We start from the raw sequence: 21,139 nt of genomic DNA, 5'->3' as shown, positions 1-21,139 counted from the left end.
GGAATGTGTAACTCTGTATTTACACCTGAGTCAATTGACTCTGCACTAGAAATGGGTTATTGTCACCCCGGCTGGGCTTTGATCTAAACATAAGACCCGGATGAACACGCTAAATTCCACTGCGTGAAGTGATGATCAACATCCAGTGGTGGCGCCTAAATAAAGAAGGAATTTTGGATGCAGTCTATTAAGGACGTTTTATTACTGGACACAGTGTTGGAAGTGGATCCCCGTTCATTCCTATGAAAGCTGCTCAGTGGTGTTTTGAAGTCAAAAAAGCTCGACTAACTGGCTATGAAAATACCTTGATCGAGCCAGCTGACTTCCAGTTTAGTGCCTGGCTAACTTTAATGGGGATAAAATAATTTAATTGTGCGGCTTTTCTAGACTTTCCAAATGTTAATGGACCAAATGGCTCAAATTTTGATAGTGAACGAGTCATTTTGCGGGGGTTGTGACGCTCAAAATAATTGATCCGCCGTTTTACAGACGCTTCTTTCACAATGGGTTTATTGTTGTATTCTCTGTTACAACTATTTACGGCGCATTCGTGACGTGAAACGTGACGTCAGTGACGTACAACGTAATCCTTCAGACAAATATCACAGACAGGCTGCCTTGCCTGGGAAGTGGGAATGGGGTCAATAGGTGATTTTTAGCAGGTTGACCCGTGTTTAAAAAAACCTGTGTAGAACCACTATTTTTGGTGGAAAAGCGGTATAATGCTCTATTTTCATATGGAAACCTAATTCAAAACCAGAATGTACTGGAGATTACAGGAATGTGCAACAACTCACCTTTACAAAAATAAAACTGCATGTATTAACTAAGAGCCTGAAGCAATAGACAGATGTTCAGAAGCCAGAAGGAATGCAGCTTCTGTGCTGTAGACGTAGGAGTAGTTTGGGTGGGGCGTTCAAAGAGATGGACCTCAAAAAGGTCTCATAAAGCCATCAGATGACTAAGGAAGTCCCAGACTGTTTTAAGCAAAGCAGGTGAACTGCAGACATTGATGGCGATATTGTTTGTCAATGGAAGGAACATTTTCAGGAACTCCTGAGTCCAAACAACACAACCATTTGGAGGACACTTGAGACTTAAGGGAAGCCCATTTTCTGGTGAAGTCACTGAGGAAGTTGAGCCACCAGAAATGAATGAGATTTGCCTGAGATGAAGATGGCTTTGGGTACTTGTGGGCTTTCTTGATTGACATACCTCTTGAATGTTGTGTGGAGGTCGAGGACAGTTTATCTCTGCCCCCTTATTCTGATCAGGATCATAGGGTTGAGCAAATCCCAGCACTCATTGGGTGAAAAGCATGGTACACCAGCATGTTTGCGCCTTGAGGCAACAATACAAATCACTGCATCCCTGTGTCTCCACTATAAATGCTCCATCAGTTTTCTAATCTTTCAAGCAGTTATTTTGTATTGATGATTGATTAAACTATTTTAACCTGATATTTTTTTATTAGTCATACCAAGTTTTGTTTGGCATTGTACAAATGGATATCAGCTAAAGTCAGCACAAATGCAGTCTTTTTGTGCCATAAGTAAAACTAAACCTCTGACATCCTGGTGGGACTGATCTATAGATAAGGAAATGTCGCACTGCCACTAAATTACCTGCATTGATAAAGAAAAATGCACTTTCAGTCTTGTTTCAGACCTACAGATTTTTCTCCCTCAGCCCAGTTCAGTTTGTGGTCATACTTTATGGATGTATTCTGTTAATGTGTCTGTTAATGTTATTGTATAAGTTATTGTATAGTGTCTCATCTTCTGTTCTCTGACCCTCTTTTCCTTTTGCATTCCACACGGTTCAAAGCAGCATTTTAACACAGTCAGAGAAGCTGTCCTCGACTTCCTCAATGTATTTTTTAATCTATGCAGAAGCTACAATGACAGGCAGCTACCAGCACGTTAAACTGTAAACCAAAGCAGCTTTGAGAAAACATGAGGAGTCTAAATCTAGTCCTGACTATAAAATGCTGCAGTTTAAAAACCAATCCACATCACTCCACCACCAAGTGCTGTGGCTGCCCACTGCTCATCTAAGAGTGTGTGTGTGTGTGTGTGTTTTTGTTAGGTAAGAATGGTGTTTTATGACCATTCATCTTTTATTGAAAGAAAACACTGGGGATTTTCTCACATTAGCACCATCTCTTTTTAATACTGCTTCACTCTCCATCTTCTTGTCTGTCTATCCCTCTCCTATATGTTGTCTGCTTTTGTCTCCTCTGTTCTCTGACTTTCTTTATGTGTATGTGTGTCTGTATATATGAATGTGTGTGTGCATTCATGTGTATGTTTGCACATGCCCGTGTTCTTGTGTGTATGTTTGTGCATACCTGTGTATGTGCTTGTGCATATGTGTGTCTGCATGTGTGTCTGTCTGTGTATGTGCGTGTGTGTGTGTGCATGTATGTGTGTGGGTGTGTGTTTCTTCTCTCTGGCCAGGTGAGAAGGTCATGCAGGATGATGAGTTCACCTGTGACCTTTTCCGCTTCCTGCAGCTGCTCTGTGAAGGACACAACTCAGGTGTGTGTGTGTGTGCAAGTTCTCTGGTTTATCTGAGGAGAATGTCTGCTGGCTACCAACTCAACCTTTGTTGAGCTTTAGAAATTATTTAACTGTATTTCCTCACAAAGAGTATGCGATTGCAGATTGAAATTGTGTTTTTACATGTCTCTATTAATCCACTGATTAATGCGTTAAAGGGCCCTTTATAAACAACATAATGATGTGTTCAGACCAAATGCAAAATTAATTTTAATTAATTAATTTTCTTGCGGTACTCATGTGGGTTTGATCGTGGGGTCACTTATTTTTATTCACGTTACTTGCACAAGTGTGTATTTGCACCAAACAGCCAAAACACTGTACTGTACTTTAGCTGTAAGCTAGCAGGCATCATGGCATACTCCATGCCTTGTGTGTATGTCTGTGTGTGTAGTTAAATTCAGTTCAGCCTCTCAGTTGAATTCAGGAGGCCAACTCACCATCGACTCGGGATCTCCATCTTCTTTTTTCCCTCTCCTTTTCATAAAAAAGTACACTTCCTCTCCAGCTCCAGCTCCATTCAGCAGTCAACATTACAGAATGTAAACACCCGACAAGGGGGGGCACCTCTGCAGATCTCTGCTACATTCAGGTTGATAAACAGGAGTGAAGATAAATCCTAAACTTTTTTTAATCCCAAATGTTTATAAAGTCATCTTTGAGCTCTCCTCTCGTCTGTAAAAAGATCTGGATCAGAGCAGAATCTGATGGGACTCTGTCAGGGCTTTTTCCCCTGAAGATTTGGCTCTACAACCGACTCTCTTTTCCAGACATTGCCAGGTCTTTTTTCACTGAGAGTTCAATATACTCACAAATATGTGGTATTTGCGTATTCGTGAGTATATGCAAATTCCACTTTGCATTGACTTTGTATGTAATTTAAACGCGCAAAAATTCTCCTTGTGTTCGGTCTGAGCACCCAATAAGATTTCGTCTGTGCAGATTTTATCCTGGTGTCTGAGGCATAATATAAAATGTCATGCAATATTTGGTCACACTTCATTTTACTGGTCCAGAAATTTATGGTAAGTAGGTGGTAATTACCAAGCAACATATTTGAAATTTCTGCAAAATAACCCCCAAGTTACCACAATAATTACCTTCAGATTAATTGAAAATCACCTCAATTTTATTTAATATCCATATTCTGCTGTTTTCCACCAAGTGGTTAATAAATAGCTGGTCATTTTTTAAATACATTTCCAGGAAACTTCCAACTGGTTCCTGCTTTACTTCTGCTGATCATGCCATTTTAATTTCCAGCTAGTTTCTGTCCAAATTCCCCTCAACAGGCCACTAAATTGAGGTGAGTTGTTACAACTAGTTTCTGACCAGCTTCTGCAGGTCAATACAATTAGGTACTGTGCATTTTTGAACCATTTACATTCCTACCAATTTAACAATCAGCGATTGGGTGCTATCTCTTTCTCTGTTACATTCTCTCTCACTGACACACACACACACATACACACACTTAAATGAATATCACATTTTTTTCCTTTTATTTATTTATTTCTTAATGTATTGGGTTTTTTTTTTATAAAAAGGTGACATTTAGGCTGGATTGCACCAACAAGGTTTAATTTAATCTAAGATTAGCTCTAATCAGAGATTAGTAAAACTAGGTTTAAAATGAGTTAATCCAGGTTTAAAATTAAGCAGAGCTCTGTTGCACCATTTAAAATTAATCTAAGTTTAGTAAAACTCAGTTTAACTGAATTTAAACTTAGTTTAAACTGATTTAAATCAATAGGGATAATTGTGGATATCGAAATTAAAATTAATAATTAAATATGCAATTAAATATATAGGCTACATCATAAGCGTGCTGTCAGGACCCCGGATTTATATATAAAAAAGAGGGAGACTGTTTCAACGGGCGCTTTTCCGATTAAACGTTACATTGTTGCTAGCTAGCAAAAACGTTAGCCTAACGTCTCTTGTGACAGATCGGCTACCTTACAATGGCTCGGCAGAGAAGCTCAAACTTTTCCTCCTTTGAGAAAAACTTGCTGACCGAATTAATGGAGCAATATGGGCAAGTCATTGAAGACAAGAAAACGGACAACAGCACGGTGAAAAAGAAAGATACTGCTCGGCAGCAACTGGCTGACAGTTTTAATGGATCGACCGGCGTGAAAGAGAAAAGAGACGTCGCTCATCTTAAAGCTTGCTGGAAAAACTTAAAAACAAAAGCCAAAAAAGATGCGGCGACTGTCAGACGAGAGATGTTCGTCACAGGAGGAGGTCCTCCGCCAAAGAAAAATGATTCACTGGCGGAGAAAATCAATTCCCTCATCCCGCAGCAGATGGAGCCACTACAAAATCCGTACGACGACGACGGCATCTTGGACCAGCTCACTTCAGACTCACCCGGGGAAGATGGTTAGTAATCCAGTCACGCTTTACTGACCTCAGTCAATAATCAGTTATTATTTGGCCTATCCAATTAATTTGTTTTTTCGCCATATATTTTGGTTTATGTTTTGATAGAGATCGTTTTAACACTGCAGCCAGTGCAGCAAGAGGAGCATCTGCAAGACAGTGCTGCTTCCTCTTCTTTATGGTCATCATCGTCCTCATCTGATTTGAACAGCTGCAGGAGAAACAAGCGACCCTACGTGACACACCAGGAAATTTTGGTTTTAGAGAAGGAGAAGATTGAAATGGAAATCGAAAATGCCATATTACAGAAGGAAGTATTAAAGCTGCAGAAGGAAGTGTTGCTGCTGAAAAAAAAGAAGATGCTTACTGATAGTTTCACCCTTGATGCCACTTTTTTATCATAAAATGAGAATATTCTACAGTGATTTAACATGTAGCCTACCTCTATTGTAAAATGAATGGGAATTTAAAAATATATAGCTATCTGCACTGAAATATTTACAAATAAAATAATTTAAAAATAAACTTTCTATTTCTACTTTTCTTCAATGTGTATCTTCTCTGTGCTTCACAGTTTGAAAAAGACACTTGTTGACAGGTCAAGCTACTATTAGTTTATTGATATTGCTTAAAGCAGTATTCAACCAGATATAGTTGGCAGTAATTCAATTATTATGTGGAAATAGACTTTTCACCACAATGTCAGCAATTATTTACAAAAAGATTTATTAATATAATTATTCAGAAAAGTGGTTCTGTATTAGAGTTTGCCTCACAGCATTCCCACTTGGATTGGCATTGTGCTCCTGGTCATCCTCTCTGTCCTCTCTGTCCTCATGTAGGTCCTCATCGGCTTCAAAGTGTAGCTCATCTCCACGCCTCTTTCCAAAGTTGTAGAGAACTGCAACTGCGACAATGACGGTCAAGGTGGTGTCCAGCTTTGTGCGCAGTCCATCTTTAATGCAGGGAAACCTTCTTTTCCATGCTCCAAAGAGTCGTTCTATCACTCCTCTGGCTGCAATGTGACGGGAGTTGTACCTTCTCTCTGCTGGTGTTTGAGGGTTCAGAAGTGGAGTCATCAAGTATGAGCGGCATGGATAACCATTATCCCCAAGGAGATGGCCCTCATAAGCTTGGTTCTCGAGGATGGCACAAAGCTGACTGTTGTCAAAGATCCTGCTGTCATGAGTTGATCCTGGCCAACGTGCTACAATGTTGGTTATTTCAGATTTTTGATCACACACCACTTGAACATTGATGGAGCAGTATCCCTTACGGTTGCGGAAAAGCTCTCCATTCACACCACCAGGATTCTGTATCGGGATATGTGTGCAATCAATAGCACCCAGCACCCCTGGAAATCCAGCTCGCCTGTAGAAACCAGCAGCTGTTTCCACTGTTGGAGAGAATCGGATGTACTGGTTCTTCAGTGATGCAATGGACCGAGACACTCTGCTGACAATACGGCAAACAGTTGAATTGTGTAGACCGAACAGGTCTCCATCCACCCTCTGGAAACAGCTAGTAGCGTAGAACCTCAGGGCAACCAGGAGTTGTAGCATCGGTGGTACAGCTGCATTTCTGTCACTGCCATGTTTGACAGTTGGTCCAGTCTTCTGTCAGTTTAAAATTAATTCTCGATCACAGTTTAAACTGGAGTTTAAAGTTCTGGTGCAACAGAATTAAATTTAAACTCGGTTTAGAGTAAAAATTAAACTGACGTTTAAAGAGAGGTTTAAATTTAATCTGTCTTAATTTTAAACTAGGTTTAAAGTTTGGTGCAACAGAATTTAAACTTAAACCATGATTTAATCTGATTTTAAAGTTAAACCTTGTTGGTGCAATCCAGCCTTAAACTGACAGTTGGGAAGGTTTAACTTTAACAATGGCTGCATTTTTGAGGTGGATAGAGCAAAATAATGAAGTTCCTCGGAGAAAACTGAGAGACAGGCTCAATCCTCTTGAATTTTATGATGAAGAGGAATTTTTGGTGAGATACCGGTTTACCAAGGAAACAGTTTTGGAGCTGAACAGCTTATGAGGGCCATCTCCTTGGGGATAATGGTTATCCATGCCGCTCATACTTGATGACTCCACTTCTGAACCCTCAAACACCAGCAGAGAGAAGGTACAACTCCCGTCACATTGCAGCCAGAGGAGTGATAGAACGACTCTTTGGAGCATGGAAAAGAAGGTTTCCCTGCATTAAAGATGGACTGCGCACAAAGCTGGACACCACCTTGACCGTCATTGTCGCAGTTGCAGTTCTCTACAACTTTGGAAAGAGGCGTGGAGATGAGCTACACTTTGAAGCCGATGAGGACCTACATGAGGACAGAGAGGACAGAGAGGATGACCAGGAGCACAATGCCAATCCAAGTGGGAATGCTGTGAGGCAAACTCTAATACAGAACCACTTTTCTGAATAATTATATTAATAAATCTTTTTGTAAATAATTGCTGACATTGTGGTGAAAAGTCTATTTCCACATAATAATTGAATTACTGCCAACTATATCTGGTTGAATACTGCTTTAAGCAATATCAATAAACTAATAGTAGCTTGACCTGTCAACAAGTGTCTTTTTCAAACTGTGAAGCACAGAGAAGATACACATTGAAGAAAAGTAGAAATAGAAAGTTTATTTTTAAATTATTTTATTTGTAAATATTTCAGTGCAGATAGCTATATATTTTTAAATTCCCATTCATTTTACAATAGAGGTAGGCTACATGTTAAATCACTGTAGAATATTCTCATTTTATGATAAAAAAGTGGCATCAAGGGTGAAACTATCAGTAAGCATCTTCTTTTTTTTCAGCAGCAACACTTCCTTCTGCAGCTTTAATACTTCCTTCTGTAATATGGCATTTTCGATTTCCATTTCAATCTTCTCCTTCTCTAAAACCAAAATTTCCTGGTGTGTCACGTAGGGTCGCTTGTTTCTCCTGCAGCTGTTCAAATCAGATGAGGACGATGATGACCATAAAGAAGAGGAAGCAGCACTGTCTTGCAGATGCTCCTCTTGCTGCACTGGCTGCAGTGTTAAAACGATCTCTATCAAAACATAAACCAAAATATATGGCGAAAAAACAAATTAATTGGATAGGCCAAATAATAACTGATTATTGACTGAGGTCAGTAAAGCGTGACTGGATTACTAACCATCTTCCCCGGGTGAGTCTGAAGTGAGCTGGTCCAAGATGCCGTCGTCGTCGTACGGATTTTGTAGTGGCTCCATCTGCTGCGGGATGAGGGAATTGATTTTCTCCGCCAGTGGATCATTTTTCTTTGGCGGAGGACCTCCTCCTGTGACGAACATCTCTCGTCTGACAGTCGCCGCATCTTTTTTGGCTTTTGTTTTTAAGTTTTTCCAGCAAGCTTTAAGATGAGCGACGTCTCTTTTCTCTTTCACGCCGGTCGATCCATTAAAACTGTCAGCCAGTTGCTGCCGAGCAGTATCTTTCTTTTTCACCGTGCTGTTGTCCGTTTTCTTGTCTTCAATGACTTGCCCATATTGCTCCATTAATTCGGTCAGCAAGTTTTTCTCAAAGGAGGAAAAGTTTGAGCTTCTCTGCCGAGCCATTGTAAGGTAGCCGATCTGTCACAAGAGACGTTAGGCTAACGTTTTTGCTAGCTAGCAACAATGTAACGTTTAATCGGAAAAGCGCCCGTTGAAACAGTCTCCCTCTTTTTTATATATAAATCCGGGGTCCTGACAGCACGCTTATGATGTAGCCTATATATTTAATTGCATATTTAATTATTAATTTTAATTTCGATATCCACAATTATCCCTATTGATTTAAATCAGTTTAAACTAAGTTTAAATTCAGTTAAACTGAGTTTTACTAAACTTAGATTAATTTTAAATGGTGCAACAGAGCTCTGCTTAATTTTAAACCTGGATTAACTCATTTTAAACCTAGTTTTACTAATCTCTGATTAGAGCTAATCTTAGATTAAATTAAACCTTGTTGGTGCAATCCAGCCTAAAATTAATTCTCGATCACAGTTTAAACTGGAGTTTAAAGTTCTGGTGCAACAGAATTAAATTTAAACTCGGTTTAGAGTAAAAATTAAACTGACGTTTAAAGAGAGGTTTAAATTTAATCTGTCTTAATTTTAAACTAGGTTTAAAGTTTGGTGCAACAGAATTTAAACTTAAACCATGATTTAATCTGATTTTAAAGTTAAACCTTGTTGGTGCAATCCAGCCTTAGAGTGAGAAGGCTTTTAGGCCTCAATAGGCAATTATGGAACTAAACTTTTAAAATGGGAAATTGGTAACTTGATTCTCGATTGAATGTCAGTAATAAGCAATTTATAGTGGCTAACTATTAAAAAAAAAAGACATTTAGGAAAACTGGAATGTTTAAAAGAAATTACGAGCTATTTATTAACTGCTATTTATTATTCAAACATGTTGGGGTAATTAAAAATGGAGGTAATAATTGTGGTAATTGGGGGTTATTTAAAAGAAATTTCAAATAAGTTACTTACAATATGAAGTATGACCCAATATTTTACAAAAATGTTACCACTACTGTTATTTGTTTGAACACATTTTACAAGCACAAAATTACAATATTTTGCAATATCCTTTTTCAGATTTCCAGAACTATTTGAGGACACAAACAGGGAATAATACGACCGTCAACATCATTATCTCTACTGTCGACTACCTTCTCAGAGTACAGGTCAGCTCCTTTTGTTCACTGGTCCATAATTGACTTATTTTCTTAAGTTGAAACTATAATTAAACAAGTCTCTTCTCTGATGTGAAAATGTGAAATGAAAATTCAGTCATCCTTCCTCCTTCCCCCATGCTCATGGAAAATCAGGTAAAGTTCCATAGTCCACGAAACATTGGATCATTGGAACATCTGGATCTTCTCGGCAAAATAGCATTAGAGTATTATATATCGATCCAAGTCTCTGCAACCCCAGATATCCCAAATAGATTTGATGGATTGTTTACACCCTGGTCTGAAAATCAGTTGGGATATCAGGGCTTCTGGATGAGATACAGGACGGGTTCTGGACACTGGATGAGCTGTATGGAGCCATTTCATAGTTGTTGTTTTTTTGTTATGTTAAGTTCATTTTTTTTTTTTTTTTTTACGTCCTGAAACAAGTCCCTATCTACCTCAGTTATTTAGGAGAATGCTGCAACGCTGTTGTGCTGTGAAGCTCAAGAAATGTTTTGTGTACTACGAAGCTTCACCAAACTTTCTAACTGCATGGGGGTGAGTAGATGATGACTGAATTTTCTTTTATGGGAGAATAATTTTATGTGTAGAATTGTATTTTTTTACACAACAAACACTCTAAAATCATTACCTAACATGGTAACAATGTCCTTAATAAATGCTTCTGATATGTACCTCTTCCTATCAAGTCAGTTGGCATCATGTCCCAAGTGAGTGAAATGGTAACCTATTGAAACTTATAATAACGGAGGCAACAAATGGCTGAAACCATGAAAATAACATGCAGATTTTTCAAATATTAGTTGCCTTTTTGTCATCAGAAATATTTGTCCATTTTTTTTTTCACTTTGCCAATACCTTCTGTCCAAAGTGGTATTTTGATTCCTCTACTGCTGCTGTCACTACAGCTACTACTGCTACTTAGAATAATAATACAAATGGCTAAAAGCTGCTTCCTCAATTTATTTACTCATAGTTAATCAGTCTTATTCTTGTCTTCTTTTCTTCCCCTTCCTTCCCTCGTCTGCCTCCTCCAGGAGTCTATCAGTGATTTCTACTGGTATTATTCTGGTAAAGATGTCATTGACGAGCAGGGCCAGAGGAATTTTTCCAAGGCGATAAATGTGGCCAAGCAGGTTTTCAATACACTGACCGAGTACATCCAGGTATGAGAAGATACTGACACATGTAGTTCTCAGAGTCTTCTCAAAGTTGATGAAAAGTTCTTAAATAATTGAAGGTGTTTTAGAGCCATTAGTAGTCGTAAGATGCAGAGATCCTTTTTACTCCAGTGAGCTGTTATTTATTCAGATGCCTAAATGAAGTAAGGCAGAGATAATATTGATTTGGCAGAGTTAGAGGAAATGTTTACACTCACAGTTATAATAATAAGAAAAGTTTTGTGTTAGCATAAGCTATGATAGTCTGCTTTTGGGTATGAAAGGAAAACAGCTGTCTGTGTGGAGTAATTGGCAGCTTGAAAAGCAACATGACATTGATATTCTACCATCTGTACTATCTTTTTTTTTGTAAGATGTGATGGGATTCTTATTGTTACTTATGATATTGTAGGGTCCGTGTACTGGCAACCAGCAGAGTTTGGCCCATAGTCGACTGTGGGACGCTGTGGTTGGTTTTCTCCATGTCTTCGCTCATATGCAAATGAAATTGTCTCAGGTAAGTTAAAGTCACTGTGTGGGTCATAGACAGTGGTTCTCCACCTTTTTGGGGGGTTATTTTAGAGAAGCGTTATCGTGTGTCTCTGGATGCTGGACACTAAGTTGCTTCACCAACAGCAGAACTATCCCTCGTAACACAGTTACAATAAGGAAGAGGCATCCATTTTCCTGAGCTGAAGCAATAAACCTCGTGTTGGTGCAATTGTAGGCCGTGTAGTTGATACTTTGACATCCAGTCCCGTGATGGCAGTATGGAAAGCTCACAGAGGCACTGAAGTAAAGCGTCCTTGGTATGGGAGCGATTCACTGTCTTGTCTTGTCCCATTGGCGTAAACTGGCAGGTTTGTTGCTGAGCATATGGCTCCAAAAAAGTAATCCTACATCGCACTGGGAGAGAGGTTCAAAGATAGGCTGGGACAAAATTCCACACAGTCAGAAATTTAGGATGATCATCTCACAATGTGACTACTGCTACAACCTACATCTCCTAACCAACCAATTGGCATGCAGCATTACCTCATTGCCTAACGCTATAGGTATTGATGACGTGCACTCACTGATGATGTTATGTTCTTGACTTGCGTCGTAGCCTACAGTTCAGTCTTTGTTACCATGTAGTCTACATTATCAAACTTGATGGCATACTTACAGCTCACCCCCCCTTTCAAAAATATTGCTTCCAGCAACCCCGATGTTCTCCAAACGCCCCCGTTTAAGAAATCTGGTCTAAGATAATGTAATTGCTCAGTTCAGTCAAGCCTTGGATATTTCGAACATTCCAGTGTCCACATTACTGATGATTAAGTGGGTAAAGACAAATATTAGAACAAGTTCTCCTGTTCTCTTTCTTAATGTTTTACATTAATGCCCCCTAATACCTTCAAATATGATAGTTTAAAATGAAAATTATCAATGCAAAAACCTCTCTGATCAGTTCTTTCTGAAATGGCTGAACAACATGTAGATGGATGGGAAATTCTTAACACAACTTTGTCTTTCTTTCTTTTTTCACCTCAGGACTCCAGTCAGATCGAGTTACTGAAGGAATTGATGGATCTGCAGAAAGATATGGTGGTCATGCTGCTGTCTATGCTGGAGGGTAGGTTTGTTTTCATGAGTACACCTGTATTAAAAATCATTTTACTGGCAGAGCCACACATGGTTGTCATCAAAGTATTTACACTGTGTATTGACTTTTGCTTAATCAGTCTTTAGTTGTGTTTGCTAAGTGTATTTCTACAAATTGTGGATATATCTAAAATTAAAAAAGGAGGGTTAGAGCAACATTATATTTTTGGTACAGTGTCTTGTAACAGAGTGATTGGTGTCTCTGTCACTTGTTTCTGCACTATGTTACTTCAGTGAGAGGGTAGGACCACAGCGTTGCATACATGTTTACTTCAACATGGGGGCGTGGCTAGACACGCTATGGAGTAGACGTGTTTTTAGATAGCTCCGCTAATAACCAAACTAAAACACATTTTTTCCCACACTTTCCGACCTAAATCCTTACGCCATGGCTCCTAAACCTGCATCTAAGAAGACTGCGCCAAAGGACCCAACTTCAGGCTTGTGTTCAACCAAAGAAAAGTCTGGTGAACTAGCTAGAAGCCACGATGCTAATGCTACAGCGGGGGATTCAGCCTGCACGCTTTCAATGTCGAAAGAGCCATCGCCATCTGACCTGCTTTTCGCAATCGGTAATCTGAATAAAAACCTGGAGGACAAATTTGTCAGTCTATCAAGCCAAATACAAGAGCTCCAGTCAAATGTCACCAAGACCAAAGAGCGTCTCCAGATGCTTGAATCTGGTGTCAATAACCACGATAGTTGCATCGATGCACTGGAGTCATTCTGCATTACCCTTAAGACGGACAACAAATATATGAAAGCGAAGTTGGAAGACCTAGACTCCAGGTCCGGACGTCAAAACATCAGAATCGTCGGTATCCCAGAGGGCGCTGAGAAAGGAAGACCTACTGAATTTATTGCTGAGCTAATACCGGCTATATAAGGGAAGGAGCCAACGGCGCGCCTCCGAGACCATTCATTGCCAGGCTTCACCATCCACAATCCCGGGACTTCATCCTAAGGCTGGCCAGCGAGAACCATCCCATCCAGTCCAACAACAAAAAGATCTTCTTTTTTCCAGACCTAACTCAAGAGACTATGCGGCAACGAAAGCAATTCGACGGGGTCCGGGAGAAATGTAAGGCGGCTAAAATCCGCTAGGCTTTCTTCATCCCGCCCGCTTCAGGATGACGGTGGATGGCTCTTCCTGCATATTCTCCGACCCAGCTAACGCCGACCGCTTCCTTGCTTCCCACCGTGAGTCTCTTTGCCAGGATTAGACTGCGCCTGTGTGTCTCAGGACTGGTACGACGATCAACATCCTACTCCATTCCCTGTGAGTGGAGGCTAAGTACAGTAATAATATGTTCGACAATTTAAAAAGTAAAAAAAAACAAAAAAAGTGTTGGACAATAAGTGTTAAAGTCGGGAAACTATTTTGCTTCAGCGCCCCGGAAATAACATAACATGCATCTGTTAATCTTTTATTAAGAATCATTTCTGGGGCTGAAAATTAAAGTTGCCATTTAATGTTATACTGTCATATGGAGCTATGTTTGGCCAGAACTGGTCTCCTTAGTTCTCTGTGTATCCTAGTCACCCTAAGCTTGTTATTAAGGGAGGGTACTACGTTTGAGGTAGTTACCCAGTTATTCTGGGGCTGTTAGTTCTTCTACATTTTTTGTTCTTTTCCTTATTTTTTTTTTTCTTGGCAACCTGTACCTTTTATACGTGTTTTATGATACCACATAAGACGCCATCAACTAATGCACAGTGGGAGGGGTATAAGATGGTGAGCTGGAATGTGAGAGGTTTGGGTCATATAATGAAACGTGCCAAAGTTTTTTCACATTTGAAATCTTTGTCAGCAAACATACTATTTCTTCAAGAAACCCATGTCAAACATAAATTTAAAAACAAATTGAAGGTCAACTGGATAGACCAGATGTACCAGACTAACTTTAGTGCCAAAGCAAGAGGAGTGGCAATATTGTTCAGGAAAAATGTCCCTTTTATCCATTCATCCACTGTCGCTGACCCTGAAGGAAGGTTTCTAATTGTATCTGGCTCTTTAAACTCTATTCCGATTACACTTGTAAATGTATATGGCCCCAACTTCAACAACCCACTCTTTCAAATGGTTTTCAACAGCATACCAAACTTGTCTGATAATGTTGTGATTGGCAGAGATTTTCACTGAAGGCAGTTACAAGAGGCCACGTAATATCATTTGTAGCTAATAAGAAGAGAAAAGATAATAATCGACTTAGAGAAATAAATTGGGACTTAGAAAACCTTGAAAACTCTTATAATGCAAACCCCTCTGATGCAACTCTGGAAGCAATCACCAAGTTGAAATTTGAACATAACACCATATTAACAAAACGTGTTGGCTCCATGCTCTGCAAAACACAACAGAAATACTTTGAATTTGGGGACAAGCCACATAGCCTTTTAGCTAGACAACTAAGGCATACACAAGTGTCCAGTGCCATCCATGAAATCAGAGACAAGAATGGCAAATTAATAACGTCCCCAGGTGAGATTAACAAATGCTTTGCTAAATTTTACAAAAACTTATAAATTATATATAAATCTAAATGTTCTGTCACTCCAGAAAGTCTCAATGAATTTCTAGCAAAATTGCAGCTTCCTACACTGGATACTGAAGCAGTATGGGTTCTAGAGGCTGAGATAACCCTAGAAGAGATCACATCTGCTACTATGCAATTCCCAAACAACAAAGCCCCTGGGCCAGACGGGTTTAACATTGAATTCTATAAATCATACTTGTCAAAAATTGGCCCCTTACTTCTACGGATGTTGAAGCATTCAAAAGAAACCTCTAAACTGCCGAACACACTCTACCAGGCAAACATAGCTGTTATACTGAAAAAAGACAGGGACCCTCTAAATATGTCTTCCTACCGCCCCATATCCCTGCTCCAAATGGAAACGAAGATCCTGAGTAAAGTGCTGTCCAACAGACTGTGTAAACACATTCACAAACTAATACACCCTGACCAATCAGGCTTTGTACCTGGTCACCATATTTACTCTAACCTACGCCGTCTTTTCAACTTAATGTATCATGACCACAAAGAGGAGTGTGCTATCATCACTTTGGATGCAGAAAAAGCATTTGATCATATAGAATGAAATTTCATGCTATCAACCTTAAACCAATTCGGCTTTGGCAAAAAATGTATAAATTGGATTAATATCATCTATACTCAGCCCCAAGCCTCCATTATCACCAATGGTGAGACATCGCAGCCATTCAACCTACAGAGAGGTGTCCGGCAATTCTGCTCCTGCTCCCCACATTTAATTAATGTATGCATTGAAGTGCTTGCCAGCCAAATAAGAGCAGACCCAGATTACAAACCAATTCAAATACATGAGACAAAACACCACCTGTCGCTTTTCGCGGATGACGTGACATTGTATTTATCGTGCCCCAAGGTGACCCTTCCCCCTTTGTTACCCTTAATTGAAAAATTCAACAGCCTCTCGGGATACACTGTTAATTGGGACAAAAGTTAATTGCTTCCATTGTCGGATAAGGTAGATCTAGAGTTTCTACACACAATGCCCTTCAAGATTGTACACAATCAAATCAAGAGCTTAGGTATTATTGCTATGCGAAAATATGGAGATCTCTTAAATTCCAACTGGGAAAGTAAGATCCAACAATTATGCCATAATATTGAATTCTGGGATACATTACCAATCTCCCTAGTTGGTCGCATTAATGCCCTAAAAATGGTTACTCTCCCTAGATTCCTATACATGTTCCAATGCTTACCGGTCTATATTTCCCTATACTACTTTAAGAAACTGGACTCCATCATCTCCTTATTTATCTAGAACAACAAGATAGCGAGAATATCAAAGAAACATCTATGCAAGGACAAATTAAGTGGAAGGTTTGGCCTCCCTCATTTTCAACTCTATTACTGGGCAGCAAACTTGAGAGTTCTGTCCCTGTGGTGCAAAAGTCTAACAGCGGACCCCACTCTAATTTCAGAACCTTCTTGGCTCCAGATTGAACAGGCAGCCTGTGGAAGTACATCTCTTCCCGCGCTTTTGAACAATCCCGCCAAGGCTAAACTCCCAACATACATAACAAAGCCTGTCATTCTAAATACCTTGAGAACATGGAGGCAAATTCAATCTTTCCTAAATCTCCCAAAGTCTACCTAGATAGCCCTATTTGCAAAAATCATGCTTTCATTCTAGGTTTAGATGATCCCATTTTCTCTATCTGGAAGAATAACAACATTGTCAAAATTGGAGATTTGTACACCGAGGGGAAACTTGCATCCTTCCAACAACTGCAACAGTCCCACAACATACCATCATCACATTTTTTTTAGATACCTCCAAATAAGAAGCTACATTAGGACCCACTTACCACACTATGAAACCAAGCCGGCACATACTGTACTTGACAGCATTGTTCGCCACAATTTTAACCGCAAGGGATCCATCTCAATTCTATATTCATCCCTGCAGGCCCATGCTGTATTGTCCGACGCTAAACTTAGGAGGACTTGGGTAGAAGAGCTGGGTGCTGAAATCACAGATGATACATGGAAGGCAATTCTAAATAAATTCTCATAAATGTCAGACACCGGCTCATACAATTCAAGATTGTACATAGACTTCACTACACCAAATCAAGGCTCAATACTATATATCCTGACATTTCCCCCCTGTGCGAACGTGCAAACAGGACACAGGTACACTCGCCCCCCAGCTGTGGCTATGCCCCAGCCTACACTCCTTCTGGGCTCTCATATTTGACTATATATCAAAGTTCTATAATATAACAATAGTACCAGACCCTCTTCTTGCCATATTTGGGCTATCTGTGAACCCTGCCATAGACAACCACATTGCTCAGGCCATTCTGCACTAGCGGTAGTTTACTAGCGAAACACCTCATTCTACAACAATGGAAATCTGAGTCTAGCCCTACATTCCACCAATGGCTGAGGGAGCTTGGAAATGTAATTCATATGGAGCGCCTTCGTTATAGCCTTGCCAACAAGGAAAATGTTTTCTTCAAAATTTGGAAACTGCTTCTCGATACATGGTCGGCAACCCAATAGCAATCGTTTGACCTGTAAATCTCATGTCCTTGATAGTACGCGATAAGGTCCTACTCATGGTATTTAACATTCATATAACTGTAGTTGCCAATGTCAGTGCTTTTATTTTATTTATTTATTTTTAGGGCACGGGCAGGAAACCTGCGAAGGCCCTATTGTATCTGTAAGGATTATTTATTAGGGCCCGAGCAGGAAACCTGCGAAGGCCCTATTGTATCTGTAAGGATTATTTATTAGGGCCCGAGCAGGAAACCTGCGAAAGCCCTATTGTATCTGTTAGGATTTTTTTATTTTTATTTTTAGGGCCCGAGCACGAATCTCGTGCGAGGACCTCTTGTATCTGTAAGGATTATTATTATTTTTATTCCATGATGAAAAGTTGTCAAAAGCTTTTGCCTACGTTATTCCTGGTGGGCGTGGCGGTGCGGTTAATTTCGATGACCCCCCTTATGGCTTTTCCCATTCTATACGGACCCAAGTTCTATGGCTTGTAGTTTAACTATCTTTTCCTACAGATTTAACACCACAGACTTCACATTCACTCTGTAGCATCCTCATACCTTCAACAGCCTGCGTTGTACCTGGTGGGCGTGGCTGTGTGGTCAATTTCTATCCTTCGCCATCAAGCAGGAAGTCCTTATAACTTCAACATACAATTGCCGATCTGCATCAAATTGGTCACACATGTAGAGGGGCTCACCCTGAATACGTCTCTGCATCAATACTGTGTCATATCTATAGCGCCACCCACTGGACACAAGAAGTCACTGAATATGTCACTGTTGTGTTTTGTGTGACACGGATCCCATTTAGGTAGGAACCTTTCCACAGACAACGGGTGAGCACACATCTGGCTGCACGCCTTCCAACAGTGCCACAGCCCGACGTACGTGGGGCGAGGGCCCGTTCATCGCTGCTTGCAGCTTTTATTATTCTTTTTCTTCCATCCACGAGATCGCATATTTGGCGGCCTGAACATACCCCAAAACTCTCCAAACTTGGAACATACGTCACATGTGGTGAAAAATTTAATAATTCAACATGATTGGGGGTGGGTGTGGACAGGGGACTCCATGGCGCCACCTAACGTCGATTTGTCCCCGCGACAGTTATCTTGGATCGTCATGAAATTCACAGGAGTCATGGGTCTCAAGGATTTAGCCAGGAATTATTTTTGTTGGAATTTTTGCTGCAACATCTTGAATGGCGTGCGGCGATTTTCAATTTTCCGATACTGTTTTCGGGACTTTAGGATGATCGCAGACTCACCAAATTTGGCACGTAGCTTCTAACCCATGAGTACGTTAATTCGCTACCACAACTGCCTTCATGCGCGGCACGACAGCTCAGTAGCGCCACCTAATGCCCCGCTTATGGCTTTTCCCATTCAGTTTTTTTCATTTCTATGCCTCGTATTTTATTTAACTAGTCCAACAGATTTAACGCCACAGACTTCACAGTCACTAAGTATCATCCTCAGACCTTGATGATGAACCTTGTCAAAAGCTTTCGCCTCCGATATACCTGGTGGGCGTGGCGGTGCGGTTAATTTAGATGACCCCCTTATGGCTTTTCCTATTCTGTAGGAACCCAATTTCTAAGCCTCCTACGTTAACTAACTCGTCCTACAGATTTAACACCACAGACTTCACATTCACTCAGTAGCATCCTCATACCTTGATGATGAAAAGTTGTCAAAAGCTTTCGCCTACATTATTCCTGGTGGGCGTGGCGGTGCAGTTAATTTCGATGACCCCCTTATGGCTTTTCCCATTCTGTACGGACCCAATTTCTAAGCCTCGTACTTTAACTAAGTCGTCCTACAGATTTAACACTACAGACTTCACATTCACTCATTAGCATCCTCATACCTTCAACAGCCTGCGTTGTACCTGGTGGGCATGGCGGCGTGGTCAATTTCGATCCCTCGCCATAAGCAGGAAGTCCTTACAACTTCAACATACAAGTTCCCATCTACACCAAATTGCTCACACATGTAGAGGGTTTAATCCTCAATCCTTCTATGCATCAATACTGTGTCATATCCATAGCGCCACCCACTGGACACAGGAAGTCACTGAAGATGTCACTGTTGTGTTTTGTGTGACACGTATTCCATTTAGGTAGGAAATTTCCACAGACAACGGGTGAGCACACATCTGGGCGCGCGGCCTCCGACGGCGCCACAGCCCAACGTACGTGGGGCGAGGGCCCGTTCATCGCTGCTTGCAGCTTTGATTTAATTTTTTTTTTATTACATTTTTTAAGGGAAATAAGGCATAATTCTCTGACTCCAGAGACAGTACTCTCTGTGACAGTAAAATAAATGTCTTTTGGTTGTAGACAAAGCAGTACTTTAGAGGATGTCATATTGGGCTTTGAGATAGACATTTTTCACCATTTTCTAACATTTTATAGACCAAATAATTCATTGATTAATCTACAGGGTTTTCCATGCATTAATTGACACTGAAAATAATGGTAAGTCTCAGAACAGGCTCAAATATTGCAGATAGTTTGATAAAGGCTTTTAAAATATGTGTGTTGTGGTTTCAAGAGAATTCCAATATTGTAAATGTGTTGTCTTATCTGACAGGTAATGTGGTGAATGGGACCATTGGGAAGCAGATGGTGGACATGTTGGTGGAGTCCTCCAACAATGTGGAGATGATCCTCAAGTTCTTTGACATGTTCCTCAAACTGAAAGACCTGACCTCCTCAGACACCTTCAAGGAGTATGACCCTGACGGAAAAGGCAAGGCTCTGACAACATATTTCCTTCAGAATCATTTGAATGTAAAGAGATTTCCAGAGTGACTTGAAGAGAGCTGCCGATGATTTATAGACTTCTGAATGGGCTCACAGGTGTCATCTCTAAGAGAGACTTCCATAAGGCCATGGAGAGCCATAAACACTACACCCAGTCTGAGACAGAGTTCCTGCTCTCCTGTGCTGAGACTGATGAGAATGAACTGCTGGACTACGAAGAATTTGTGGAGCGCTTTCATGAGCCAGCCAAGGTAAATGTTTTGATGTTTACATATCTTTTAAAAAGTCTCTAAAGGCCTTGAACTGTCCAAATGTAAGCCCTTCAGAATGATTAATCTGTTATTAAAATCTATTCTTAGAGAATTGTTTAACATCTCACAAGGACTTTAGCTGGAGATCACTTTTGTTTTTTCTTATGCCTCTCCATACGTTGGACTTGATAAAGAAGTTGGGGGTATTTTTTTATCTATTGTAGTAGATATTTAGTACAATTCTTTGTATGTTTTTGTATTTCCCCCTTGTGACCCACAGCTCAGTCAGACACCAACAAATCCCTTTGTTTTGTCGCATTTAATTGGAGTCAGGTGGGATAAGAAGTAGCTGGTCTTGAACTTGTTTCTAAGCTCGACCTGGACAGCACTGGAAAGGAAGAGAGAAAACAAAATACTGTGGTATTCACACTGTAGCAACTTTGTACTCATTTGATTCATGTCAGAATGCTTAAAAACTGCCTCTACATTATTTAGTTGAAGGTAGTTTAAAATGATAAAACCTGATTGATTTGTAGGGTGCTGTATGCATCTGCATGTGCTGTCGTGCATATGCATTTCACTTTTCAAAGTTG

At 40.2% G+C, this 21,139-nt stretch overlaps 1 protein-coding gene across 1 annotated transcript in view; it reads left to right on the top strand.

Moving 5' to 3' along the window:
* The window catches only part of ryr2a (ryanodine receptor 2a (cardiac)), a 190,202-nt gene that overhangs the window by 142,079 nt on the left and 26,984 nt on the right, over positions 1-21,139 (top strand). The window contains exons 91-97 of the mRNA XM_073490144.1: positions 2,460-2,540; positions 9,559-9,647; positions 10,697-10,825; positions 11,232-11,336; positions 12,356-12,437; positions 20,123-20,281; positions 20,392-20,546. Of these exons, the coding sequence (XP_073346245.1) occupies positions 2,460-2,540; positions 9,559-9,647; positions 10,697-10,825; positions 11,232-11,336; positions 12,356-12,437; positions 20,123-20,281; positions 20,392-20,546 (800 nt within the window). The remainder of the gene's footprint in view (positions 1-2,459; positions 2,541-9,558; positions 9,648-10,696; positions 10,826-11,231; positions 11,337-12,355; positions 12,438-20,122; positions 20,282-20,391; positions 20,547-21,139) is intronic.

This window comes from Pagrus major, chromosome 20, assembly GCF_040436345.1.
Source record: "Pagrus major chromosome 20, Pma_NU_1.0".
NCBI lineage: Eukaryota > Metazoa > Chordata > Actinopteri > Spariformes > Sparidae > Pagrus > Pagrus major.
The sequence above is the reverse complement of the archived record's forward strand: the minus strand, read 5'-3'. Positions and strand labels throughout refer to the sequence as shown.